Raw genomic sequence first — 11368 nt, forward strand, 5'->3', positions numbered from 1 at the left:
CAAACCATAACAAAATAGCTACAGAGGTTGGAGTAATTTACATTTATACTTCCCTGGTTTGACCACCAACTGTGGCGCTTGGCTGGTATCCGGGTGGCCTGTGGATCGAAGTCAGGCTAGGGATGGAACTTTTCAAACCCTTTCTAGGCATTTGTCCCATTTCAATTTAGTCAACGATTTTAGCTTAGATTCCCTGGCACGTGTTAAACACCTCGTACAGGCTTTGCCTCCAGTGTTTACCCTCCAGTGCCTAACTGGTAAAGCAGATAAAAACAAAAACAAATACTTATAAACACACTCAAAAAATAATTACTTCAGTAAATATTTTGGTGGACACACCCATCCACACTTAGACATTGTCCTCTCTAGCTCCACAACAACAGCAATTGTCAGGTGATCATTTCCAGTAGTAGACACAATCTGAACACCAAGAGGAAGCCCCTGATGATTAAGCCCCAAAGGGATCTGGGTGGCTGGAAATCCCAATATATTAAACACAGCAGTATAGGCAAAATTAAAAGGCATGTAAATGGCTTTATGGTGAGGTGGTGCCACATTAGGATGTGATGGATACAGTAAAATGCCATTTGGGCCCAATAAGTCTTCCAACTCTGTTTTTAAGCACTGAGTAATTGCCTTAACTTTCTCAGACTTTACTTTTGACTTTGTGAAAGTAGTGAGCTTTTCAATTGCACCAAGACCAATACAAGGAAGGGTATGCAGTGATTTACCCACAAGCCACTTACAAAACTCCCAAAAAGGATTCACTGATCCTTCAAGATTGGCCATATACTCACAAAAAGGATGACTACTTTTGTTCTCATTAATTGCTGTCAACCATACACCCAATGAATACTGAAGCTTCTGTAACTTTGTCTCCAACACATCAACTTTGTAATGACTCCTCAAATGATCAACTACTTCACTCTGTGCATCTACTAACTGCTGTTCAACTGGGCTGGCATACCATGATCCACCATCATTGGCTATGCTGAAGAAAGACAATTTTGTAATATCAACTGAAGCTACCTTTGATGTCAGAGATGATGAACCTTCTATGGCATTACCAGCCATTATATCCAGCACAAATGGTAAATCTATGGAATATCTGCACATTGGACTCCGTGCTACGTAAGAACGAGCATCACCAGAGGTAGGAGGGAACTCATTACCACCAGGGGTAAGATGAGGTGAGTGTTTGTGACCAAAAATACCACAGAAGAAACAAGGCATACGAACACTTCCACCAATATCACCCCCAATACCAAAAACAGAACATGCAGCTGCATTTATAGACCCTTCTCCACCAGAGCTTCCTCCCACCATACAGTTAACATTGTATGGATTATTGGTTGTTCCATATACATTGTTGCTTGATTCATACCACATACATAATTCACTGCAGTTTGTACTGGCTATGGGGATGCCACCAGCATCCTTTAGCCTACGTATTACAGGAGAGTCAACACTTGCTGTTGTTCCTTTCCTCTTATATAAGCCACCAGTATGGGGCATTCCCATCAAAGAATGGGATTCTTTAACAGTAAACGGTACACCTAAAAGTGGTTTCTTTTCTGGTGAGTACTCTGGTGGTATAGTTTGTCCATCTAGAATTCTATCCACTTCTTGTGCCTGGTTCATTGCTTCCTCAAAACGATAACAAACAGCTGCATTTAAATATGGGTTTATTGCCTTCATCCGATCAATATAACACTTTACAAGTTCTTGTGATGTCAACTGTCTACTGTGGATCTGCACTGCAGCCTGTTTGGCAGATAAAACCAACAGTTTAACTTGTGATGGATTGTTCCATTGTTTAGCTTGAACCAGAGAATTCTTTCTCCTCCAGAAAAACATAATTCCACCAAAAAATCGAAGTATACAATAAACCTTCCATAGAAGTAATGTGACAGAAATAAACAATGGCATCTTAAGAAACCTATAGTAAATCACAAGATACACTACATATGATATTATGATGTACATACACAGGTGTGCATGGTGTAGCATATATTATACAAAAGTTTAATAATCAATCAACAGAGGCAGAATGTAAAATTTGTAACAATGGAAATCAAGTCTTGATATAGCTACATGTAACTATTATTCTACAATCATACATCATACAAGTACACGAAAAAATTTGGAATTTTCAACTAGAGTAGGGACCATAGCACATTGATAAAAAGTACTGAAACAAGTTTGAGTAGTCCATGAAATTAAATCACAGTAAAACAATAAGAAGTGTTATATCCCTACTGTGCTCAAGATACCATAACGAAATGCACAGTAGGGATATAACACTTCTTATTGTTTTACGGTGATTTAATATCATGGACTACTCCAACTTGTTTCAGTACTTCTTATTGATGTGCTATGGTCCCTACTCTAGTTGAAAATTCCAAAAATTTTCGTGTACTTGTTTGTTAACTTTGTTTTATAAATAATTTTATTATGACTGGTAAACCCAAACATACCGTATCTAAAATGGCACCGCGCACCCCAGCTATATCAATTATCGTCTGAAAAGTGAAACTTCGTTGTCAGCTATGTTCAACCCGTTACATAGCATTTCGAATCAAGAACTGTTCGAAAAGTACCTCTGCAATCCACGCATACCAAAAGAAAGAAATCGTGTCGCGCGCCCCAATTATATTATCGTCTGAAAAGTGAAGTATCTATTATGCTTTGCTGTAGGCTATGTTCAACCCGTTACACAGCAGTACAAATCAAGAACTGTTTGAAAAGCACCTCTGCAATCAAAATAACCACTATGAAATACACGGACGATTTCCATTACGAAGGGAAGCCATCACGTGCTATCGCCAAATCGACACCTTTCGCTGTCAGCAAAGATGAATAGGACACAAAGGAGAACACTGGTAAGTCCATAAAGAATGCATTGTACGTACTGCAGTATGCCAAAAGGCACCTGTCGGGCAGAAGCGACGTCAAACAGTAAAAAAATCAAGCCTGTAGCCTTAGCCGTTATCAAGTTACGCTTGTCTGAAGGCACCAGTCTCAGTCAGTAGATAATTCAGTCGAATAAGATTCTTTAAAAACTCCATAGCAACTTGTTGAAAGCATTTCGGGTCGATCTGAAAGCTTGTTTGGGCTTAGTTTTACCTAACCAATACTGCCTCATTGTCATGAGGGAAAACTGAGGCTGTTTTTTTGGGTGATATTATTTCGTGGGCCACGCCTACTCCTTTGTGGTTCCTACTATACAGTTACTATCGTACTGTATGATTATACATTTCAGCAAGTACGCATACGCATATACGCGAGGCCACTAATTCGAGGCATAAAAAGTACCACTCTAATCTACAGGGTATATAACCCCTCTCCTTACTGTTTCTCTTCATTAGTAGTGCCAATGTCACCTTGAAGAATTGTCTACAATGCTTATTATTGACCATCAAAAAGTGTGTGATGATGTCATCTTTCCCATGATCGTGTACCAGGGAACAACTATTCCTGTTCCTGGTAACTTGAGGGTATGACCATTACAGGATAAGTGCAGGGGCTACTAAAACAATTGACAAAAGCTACAGAGCACTTAGAAAGGATCCCTACTCCCTTTTTAAGCAATTAGCCACTCATCATCATAGCCGCCATATGGTGGTTTCAAATTAAAGCATCAAGCAATAAAAAATAGTGAAACAAGAGATGAATGATGGTACTACAACATAGCTCTGTGAGAAAATTCCTACATTGGTATGTTATAGCAATTATTTTAATGTCAAAGTGCCTGTATGCATACATGTCCAGATTTACCAACAGTACTCCATTAGTGTATTGAAGTTCTCCCAAGGTCCTACGGTCCAACTATAGGGATTTCCCAGCAAGCTAATACTACGGACAAAAACAACGACCCACTAAGATGGCAATTTTGTCAATCATGACATCATTGTGGATAAGGTCCATAATACTATGAATGCCCGGTAATACCTTAGCTCAGAATTAACAAGCCTCACTCGGACCATAGATAATGTACCCCCCTGGATTGGAAACTAGTAAGTGCCACTGGTTACAGGCTGGTTTCGCACTCCCTTCAATAACAAGACAAGTTTCTCTGGGCGAAACAAGACTCACCACTGGTAAAGGGTTCTTTCTCAAGATGTTTTGGAAGCCAACAGCGAGTTTCGAGGCAAATTGGCTCTTTATTGTGCAAACCGTAGAAGCGAAACTGAACGTGAAATTAGATGGTTTGGACAAATTCAAGGAAAACACCGAAACCCTGTATCGCACCCAGACCATACCATGGAGAATTATTTGATGACTTTGTAGTATAAATTGTGTAGCGATACTGTCTAGAATCACAGAGAGAATGTGCTTCTGGTTTTGCCAAAAAATACCATCCCAAAAACCTGCCAAAGAAGTTATGGGAAGGCATACATTATTTAGCAGAGGCAATTCTTTATAGCATAGTTAACCTTGTGATACTTTTTTTCTACCTACAGCACTTAGTTTAGCCAACAATGTGCTTCCAACAAAGCATATAGTCTGCCATTGTAAGCCTTCCGACCAAAAGTGATGCAAAGTGGTCAAATTAACCAAACAATTATCATAACAACACCACAAGTCATTCTCGTAACAAAGTAAAGTCGTTAATGCCACCGTTCTGCTGTAATAGGATTAAATTTGTTGAGGCGTGAAACCAGCCTAAGGACACTGGTTCTTGTACAAGCGCATGGCGCAGTTTCCAATCCAGGGGGGTATATTATTGTAATGACTGAACAGTAACTCATTATATTGTATTGTAATGTTATGTCATAGTAAGTGTGTGCGCATGTGTGTGTGTGCTGAGCATCATTAAGAGTGAACCGCGTGCTAAGTAGTAGTACAGAATCAACCCGGTGCCTATAAGTATTTCACAGTGGAGGTCCTACCGAGATGGATGACGGAGACACTCACACACCAGAAGATTTGACGATAGAGAAGTCGACAGTACCGGGGGAGGCGGAAAACCTCGCAGAAGGTCACAGTTTACTTAGTGAGGAGTATGGAGACGAGGATATACCCAAAGGACCTACTTACCCCTTGAATTCGAAGCGATTGAAGGTATGGCAGCTGCAACGGATCGCCCGGACTCTACAACTTCCGACGAGTGAAACTGCAGCAGTTACAAGGCAGCTAGTGGAGGGCAAGCTTACAGAAATGGATAGAAAGCCTCGGAATGTTCAAGTTGTTGTCAAGGGCACGGGTGAGAATGATCCAATGTTTTTAATTGATGAAACGAATATGGAGGGAGAAGTGCGATCAACAGTTGGCCCATGAAGAAGCTATTGATAGTAAAGACCTAGAAATAGCAACATTGAAGACTCGTTTACTTTCACAGACAACTAGTCCACTGCATGAAGAACATAATAGTCCTGATAGTAGCATGTTGACTAGTACCCCAGCCCCATCATATCATCGGGGGAAGGCTCCACCCGTTGACCAATTCAGTGCCGAAAATGAAGATGAGCTTTGGGATGATTGGCTACCCTCATTTGAGAGAGCTGCAGAATGGAACGGGTGGACCAATGCCGAACGCCTATTGCAGTTGGGAGGGCACTTAAGAGGGAAAGCAAGACAAGATTTTTTGCTACTATCTGAAAGAGAAAAAATATCGTTCAAAAATGTTGTGATTGCTATGAGATGCCGTCTGGAGACCGGTAGTAGAACCTTAGCAGCACAAGATTTCAGGCATGCCACTCAGGGGTTCCATGAGCCAGCTTCAGATTACATATTACGTCTCGAAAAGATCTTTAGGAGGGCTTATGGAAGAGATCATATGACGGATGAGACACAGCAAACTCTACTGTATGGCCAGCTGCAGGAAGGATTGCGGTACACATTGATGAAGTCCCCTGCTGTCTCTGGTGCTAGGAATTACCAGGAACTTTGTGTTGCAGAAAGAAATGAAGAGCGGCGGTTGAACAATCTCAACAAGAGGCAACAGTATATGCGGAACAGCACAGTAGATGGGTCACAGGACCGCCAGTTACCCAAGCAATACAGACCTACCACAAGTACAAGGTCATCCCCAATTGATGGTTCCCCCTCAGTGAACAGGACACGCCCACTCCCTTCTAACCATTCCTTGCCACCAAGACGCTGTTACATCTGTAATGATACTGGCCATACAGCCAAAGACTGTAACAAGACTGGGAAGTCTGAAAGCACGGGCAAAGCCAATCAAGTACAAGTCACAACAGAGGCATGTGTGAACGCTGACTGTATGTCCCGTTAGCAAACTACAGATGTCACCACTGGATCTCTTGCTTTCTGACTCTGACGATGAAGATGTGATCCGTGAGGTGAGAATTACTGATAAGGGCAGTGAATCTCGATGTGTTGATGTCCAGGTACAAGGTGTTCCTGCAGTGGGGATAGTAGACACCGCAGCCGATATTACCATAATGGGAGGGAGTTTATTCAAGAAGGTTGCTAGTGTAGCACGACTACGGAAGAGACTTTAAAAGTGCAGATAAGGTTCCCCATGGATATGATCAACGCCCATTTCAACTGAATGGAAGAATGGATCTGGACATCACATTTGGAGACAAGACCATGAAAACGGCAGTGTATATCAAGATGGATGCAGTAGACCAACTGCTATTGTCAGAAGGTGTATGCCGGCAGTTGGATATCATATCGTATCATGGCGATGTCAAAAAATGTAGGGGAGCAAAGCAAGGAGCCTCACACCATATAAAAGTTGTGAAAACTGTCCATGTCTTTCCTCAACAAAGTGTCATGGCCCAGGTACATGTTCCTGGTAATTGCCCACTGTTGATGGAAGATAGCTGTCACTTGCATGAAGCTGCGGGCCTGCTGCTAGAAGATACCTTGGTTAAGCCCAATGCAGATGGACTAGCATATGTAGTGCTCTCAAACCCCATGGGGTATTCTGGCCATGTGACTGCCAGTACTACAGTTGGTATTGCGGCAGAGGTTCAAGTGGTTGACAAGGGTATTACAGAAGTTCCCATACGGGACAAGAGTACTCGCTCTCCACTAGTTGAGGATGCATCAGCTGTGTGCAGTGTCACATCAGAGATGGATCATAAGGGAAGATTACTTGAGCTAATAGAGAAACCTAGCTTACTGAATGACCAACAGACTCAGGAACTCCTTGATTTTCTCACCAGTCACCACACTGCATTCAGCTTAGATGATTTGGACAGGGGTGAGACTAATCTGCTTGATATGGAGATTCACACAGGTAATGAATCTCCTAGAAGGGTGCCTATGCGCCGAATGCCCCTTGCTGTTCGCCAGGAGGTAGCCCGACAATTGCAGAAGATGCAAGACACTGGTGTGATTGAGCCATCAAGCAGTCCTTGGTCAAGCCCAGTTGTTATGGTGCGTAAGAAGGATGGCACACTACGTTTTTGCGTAGATTATAGGGAACTGAACAAAGTCACCAAGAAGGACACCTATCCATTGCCACATGTGGACGACCTCCTAGATGAGATTGGAGATGCTCGATATTTTAGTACACTAGACCTGGCAAGTGGGTATTGGCAAATTCGTGTTGCCCCTAGTTCTCGAGAAAAGACTGCCTTTATAACTCCTGAAGGATTGTTCCAGTTTCGTGTGATGCCATTAGGGCTGACCAATGCACCTACGGTCTTCCAAAGACTGATGCAGTCAGTTTTGATGGGGTTGAACCCAGTGGGAGGAAAGCATTTCGTTTTTGTTTACATGGATGATGTATTGGTATTCTCTGAAACTCTAAAGGACCACCTGAAGCACTTACAGCTAGTGATACAGCGAATACAAGACGCAGGATTGAAGTTAAAACCTAGCAAGTGCCACTTTGTATGTGAAGAGATTCAGTTCTTAGGGCATGTATTAACTCCAAATGGTTTGAAGACAAACCCCAAGTTAGTAGAATCAGTCACCAAATATCCTAGGCCACAGAACATTAAGGAAGTCAAGCAATTTTTGGGGCTGAGTTCGTATTATCGCTGTTTCATAAAGAATTTTGCAAACATTGCGCAGCCACTACATGCTCTTACTCGAGGTGGAGTGGATTTTCACTGGACCGAATATTGCCAAGAAGCATTCGACAGTCTTAAACAACATCTGACAACAGCTCCTGTATAAGTTACCCATCAGTCAATTTTCCGTTTACACTTGAAACCGATGCTAGCATAAAAGGAATTTGTGCCATTCTCTCCCAGGCACAAGATGACAGCTTAGTACACCCAGTGGCATATGCTAGCCGGTCACTAACAGCAGCAGAACGTAATTACAGTATAACAGAACTAGAAACACTGGCGGTTGTGTGGGCTATCACACACTTTCACCCCTACTTGTACAATAATGCTGTTACAGTGTATACTGACCAGTCTGCAGTGCTGGCCATACTAAACACTCCCTCTCCCTCCAGGAAACATGCACGGTGGTGGTTAAAAGTATATGGAGCTGGTATACAGAAGCTGGACATCATCCACAGAGCTGGGAAGATCAATACAAATGCAGACGCTCTTTCCAGGAATCCTCAGTCTTCAGCTCCGAAGAAAGGCATCGGAGAAGATGAACTACAAGTAGCAGTAGTAAATACTGAACCTGTGTCCAACATTCACACTCTCTTACAAGCTGAACCAATCACTAATACAACTACCTCCTTTCGAGTGGAACAAGAAAAGGACCCTTACCTACAAGACATCATTAATTTCATGGAATCAGGTATACTCCCAGTTGACACAACCCAAGCAAGAAAAGTTGCTATTCAGCAGTCGTTGTTTACTATAATTGACAACATTCTCTACTTTGTGGATCACAAAAGGGATGATTGTAGAAGGATAGCTGTTCCTACACATTTGAGAAATACAATTTTGGAAGAGGCTCATCGGGGTATTATGTGTGGATATTTTTCGGGTAAGCGTACATTCAGCTTGTTGGTTTCCCATTGGTGGTGGGAGAATATGTATTCTGATACCATAAGATTTGTGAGTAACTGTCCTGAATGTACTGTCACAGCAGGAGTAAGCAGACATAATAATCCGCCTTTACACCCAATCCCAGTGAGTCGCCCTTTTCAAATAGTAGGTATTGATATTATGGAACTCCCCCAGACCAAGAAAGGTAACAAGTATGTTGTTGTCCTACAGGACTACCTGACTAAGTGGCCATTAGTCTACCCTACGTCTGACCAAAAGACACTGACTCTTGCTCGCATTCTGGCAGAGGATGTTATTCCTTTCTTTGGTGTGCCAGAAGCACTACTTTCAGACAGAGGAACAAATCTTCTCTCGCACCTCATGACTGACCTATGTGCCTTGCTGGGAATAAGAAAATTGAACACCACAGCCTACGATCCTGAGTGTGACGGGATGGTGGAAAGGTTCAATAGAACATTGGAAGCCATGTTACGTAAGCACGCTGCTAGATTTGGAATGCAGTGGGATTGCTATTTTTCAAGTGTCCTGTGGGCATATCGGAACATCCCCCATGCTAGCACAGGGGAAAAACCCTCATTTTTGTTATTTGGATGGGATCAGAAAAGCCCCACAGAAGCTGCATTTGCTCAACCAACACAACCTATTCCAAGTACTACAGAGGACTACCGTGAGAAAATAATATTGTACTTGTAATCAGCAAGAGAATTGGCTCTGGACTCAATTAAGAAGGCACAAGACCAATACAAGCACTACTTTGATCGTCTCTCAAAGCAAGTTGACTACCGGGTAGGAGAGTGGATCTTCATCAGATTTCCAGCTGAAGAGACGGGACGAAACAGAAAACTGTCACACCCTTGGCATGGACCGTATCGAATACTTTCACGAAGAGATCCGATGTGACTGCTGCCAAAATTTACTTTCCCAATGAAGGACAAATACAGGTCCACCAGCAGAGAGTATGCCAGTATCCACCAGAACTTGTCCCTGGTTATTACTGGTATGGGAAAGGACAAAGGAGTGCTGGGAGAACTCCTAGGTGGGTGGAGGACATGCAGATAAGGCTATGCAGTGAAATAGAGAGGAATGCCAACACTACAGATGACAATCCCACCTATGATAATGCTGAAGTTAACCCTGACAAAGATGACGATGTAGTTGATGATGTAGATGATGATAACATAGTTAAAGATAATGAAGAATCCACTGAGCATAATTTAATTGGAGATGACAGTGTGTCCATGGACAGTAGCGTGATTTTTAGACATGTGCCCCAGGATTGCCCTTACTCCCTGAGGAGCAGCACATCAATTCCCCTCAGATTCAGGCAATAGCTCGGGACGAGCTTCATTCAGAGGAGAGAGTGATGTAATGACTGAACAGTAACTCATTATATAGTATTGTAATGTTATGTCATAGTAAGTGTGTGCGCGTGTGTGTGCTGAGCATCATTAAGAGTGAACCGCGTGCTAAGTAGTAGTACAGAATCAACCTGGTGCCTATAAGTATTTCACATTATCTATGTTCAGACTCAATACATGATAGGCCATACCTAAATGGAAAGTTGTTCCTTGGATTGTTTGGTCAGTAGAAAATTTTTGGTAAATCATAGCCGGGGGTAGGGGGACATGCATCTGTTCTATTAAAGTGTCTCGATCATTTTTGCAATTAATTTCTAGGTGTCACGTGATCTTTTTAAACTAAAGGAACAACTTTCATAGCCTAAGCTTAATTAACACACAAACACATCAAAACTCATTGTTTGCTGCGCACCTCTTAAGAACCTACTCTACTTCCGGTATACTCCGTAGCATGAATCACCTCCTACTTAAATATTTTCTAATTATTGCTCACCAATACACGATCACGTGACAGCCTTCCCTTCCGCGTACTATCCACATACAGCGGTTCTAAGAGACCTTGCGTGACAAACAAGACGTCACGTGCGGTAATTATTGTTTGAACTTCAAAAATGAATTGATTTGATTGGATGAAATCTTGTGCACGTGATTTTCACTTGTTTGTTGTCGCGCAAGGTCTCTTAGAACCGCAGTACACAGGTTCTAATAGTTCTTGCGCGTCGACAAATTTAAAGCGGAAGTCACGTGTGGTAATTATAGTTTGAAGTTCAAAAATGAATCGATTTGATTGGTCGAAATCCTATGCACGTGATTTCGCTTGATTTTTGTTGTCGCGCAAGAACTACAGACGATTGCGCGATCTTTGCAACAAAAACCGTCAAGCGAAAACCGAAGACGTGACCATTTGCTTTGAAAAGGTGCCGAATTACGTAACAAGCTCACGTTTCCATTGACTTCCTGTGTTGCATAGATTCCGCAATCGAAGCTGTGTAGTCTCGTGCCCAGCCGGGCTCGCGCTCGGCTGGGCACGAGACCACTATCCACAGGACGTACAGCAAAAGTACCTAGCTAGTATAGTTCAACCATAGAGGACTTCTAATATCTATGGGT

General features: G+C 42.4%; 1 protein-coding gene across 2 annotated transcripts; it reads right to left on the reverse strand.

Moving 5' to 3' along the window:
* Positions 1 to 267: 267 nt before the first annotated feature.
* On the reverse strand, positions 268 to 10889 carry LOC136246810 (fatty-acid amide hydrolase 2-like). Of its 2 annotated transcripts, none has more exons than XM_066038371.1 (2): positions 10752 to 10889; positions 268 to 1939 (listed from the first exon to the last, which is right to left on the reverse strand). In XM_066038371.1, exons 1-2 carry the CDS (start codon positions 10796 to 10798, stop codon positions 310 to 312), a joined length of 1677 nt encoding a protein of 558 aa, XP_065894443.1. In that variant the 5' UTR covers positions 10799 to 10889; the 3' UTR covers positions 268 to 309. The 2 variants fall into 2 exon arrangements, with proteins under 2 accessions (XP_065894443.1, XP_065894444.1); XM_066038372.1 differs by having other exon boundaries at positions 10671 to 10779.
* Positions 10890 to 11368: the final 479 nt, after the last annotated feature.

This window comes from Dysidea avara, chromosome 2 (genome assembly GCF_963678975.1).
Source record: "Dysidea avara chromosome 2, odDysAvar1.4, whole genome shotgun sequence".
In the NCBI taxonomy this organism is placed as follows: Eukaryota; Metazoa; Porifera; class Demospongiae; order Dictyoceratida; family Dysideidae; genus Dysidea; species Dysidea avara.

What these genes read in the sequence shown, in the direction of transcription:
- LOC136246810 (XM_066038371.1), bottom strand. Translation starts at nt 10,798, where the DNA reads ATGTGGATAGTACGCGGAAGGGAAGGCTGTCACGTGATCGTGTATTG. An exon ending in TGTCACGTGATCGTGTATTG is followed by an intron (nt 1,940 to 10,751) that starts GTGAGCAATAAT and finishes GATTTACTATAG; the next exon opens with GTTTCTTAAGATGCCATTGT.